The sequence below is a fragment of the Plectropomus leopardus genome, unplaced genomic scaffold (genome assembly GCF_008729295.1).
Source record: "Plectropomus leopardus isolate mb unplaced genomic scaffold, YSFRI_Pleo_2.0 unplaced_scaffold9370, whole genome shotgun sequence".
Classification (NCBI taxonomy): domain Eukaryota; kingdom Metazoa; phylum Chordata; class Actinopteri; order Perciformes; family Serranidae; genus Plectropomus; species Plectropomus leopardus.
The window spans coordinates 1-2,050 of NW_024703339.1; the positions used below are offsets into that span (position 1 = coordinate 1).

Sequence of the window (2,050 nt, forward strand, 5' to 3'; positions counted from 1 at the left end):
TCAAATCGCGTCTTTGCACTGACTTTGTATGTAATCTTGAGGCGCGATCATTTTTCATCGCGTTTGGTGGGTACACGCCGTAATACAGCTCCTCACCATTCATCAGCACGAGCTCAACATTCTGAGGTCATCCACTGGGTAGGTTGAGCAACATGCCCAAAGGCAAGCGCACGTCTCAAACGTAGAACTAGCTCAGATGAGCCAAGATTAGCATCAGAGAGCAGATACTGTGAGGTCGACAGCGTCACGTTACACAAGTGTAGATCAAAAACACCAGGGTGTCTTCAGCAGCTTGTCTGTGACATACGTGTGTGTTTCACTAACTTATGCAAGGCCACTGATAACCTATTTACTGTATAATGTTAAAAATCAACTGGGCCAGCCAATAACATTTAAAATAATAACGAGTCAACCAATTACGGATCTGTATCTTATTATCTGTCTGTCTGTCTGAATACACATTGAATATGGAATATTTGTGAGCTGGTACTTTCATGCTGTGTGTCACATCTAAAGCAATTATTATGGCACAGTGAGTAAGTAAACTTAAGAACTTTGATTCACCTTCTTGAAGAGGACAACGCTGTCCTTGGACACCTCAAACTTGGAGAAGATGGCATCGTCTGCGGTAATGGCGAAGGGAATGTCGTCTGTGGCTTCAGCTGCTTTTTCATAGGCCTTGGCACCATCAGATTCAGCATCCTGCAGACACATGAAATCTTTCCTCATGATAAAGCTCGAAACAAGGGGTCCCCAATATTTTTAAAAAATATTTTAACTGCAGTGCTGTTCTTTAGATGCTTTGAAAGCAAAAAAAAAAAAAAAAAAAGCGGAGTGATAAAGGTGATGCTAGAAAATTTATTTCTAAATAATGAAGATATTTGGTGCCAGATCGACAAGCTTCTCCTGACCCCTGCTCAACCACAATGTAAGAATACAATTAAAACATGTAATCAAAACTTAAAGTCATACCTTAAAGAATCCAATGACTGCCACCTCATTGTCAGCGATCAGAGATTCTGCCTCGGTGACTCCACCTAGAGTGGTGACGGCTGGGCCTGTGCGTTTCTTCAGCCAGCTGACGATGTCATCAGCCTGTCTGCCAGCTGCAACACAACACAACACGTTCACTCAAGCAATTCTGGGACTGGTCAAAAGCTAAACTTTAATCAATCTTAAAGGGACAGTTCAGATTTTTTGAGGTGGGGTTGTATGGGGTACTAATTTATAGTCAATGTATTACATATAGTAAGAGTCAGTTGGCACGTTCCCCGTCTGGAGAAGCAGGCTGGAGTCCAACATGTTAACTAAGCTATGATATGTCCTGCTGTGGATGGGGGTCAGCAACAAAATGTATGTCATCTAAAAAAAAATCCCACCTAGAACAATCAATATCACTTAAAGTGCACCCTGTATTTAGAATATTTCACTACTTTACCTTAATGTCTACCAAGAAAATAAGGCAGTTTTATTGCACTCTTCAAAGCCAGACTCAAGTGAGAAAAAAAAGTGATTTAACATCACTGAGCACAGGAGCTGCTGGTCTAACAGCTGTCTCATCAGTCAGCTTGTTTGTGTTATTGTGTGACTTTGGTGAATCCAAACTAACCCTTTCATTACCACAATGACACAAATTTACTGCCTGACTGAAGCAGCAGCAGACTAGCACCTTCTGTGTTAATCAAGCTACACTTACTGTTTTTCCTCAATGGAGTCTGGTGGCTTTGAGGAGAGCACAGATGGGTAACTGAAGGATTGATTGGCTTCCCCATCAAAACCGACTGTCTGACATTGAGGTAAAGCAGTGAAAATATTCTCAATATAGCTTACACTTAAACTGATATTGACGTTTTTTAGATAAGAGTTTTATTTTAGGTGGCTAAAATACGTTTTGCGCTGACCCTCCACAGCAGAACATTACTTAACTTCCATGTCAGACTCCAGCCTGCTTCTCCAAATTGAATACATAGACTATGGATAAGTACCCCACACAACTCCACTTCACAAACACCTGAAGTATCCCTATAAAAAAAATATGGACATTTTGATC

The 2,050-nt window shown here is 41.0% G+C and overlaps 1 protein-coding gene across 1 annotated transcript; it reads right to left on the minus strand.

Annotated features, from left to right (window-relative positions):
* Positions 1-531: 531 nt before the first annotated feature.
* Positions 532-1,106, minus strand: LOC121940756 (protein disulfide-isomerase-like; the record flags this gene model as incomplete). The annotated part of the gene is made up of 2 exons (XM_042483455.1): positions 532-702; positions 973-1,106. Coding segments are annotated over 2 exons (290 nt in total), but the record flags the coding sequence as incomplete, so codon positions are not given.
* Between the last annotated feature and the right edge of the window lie 944 nt (positions 1,107-2,050).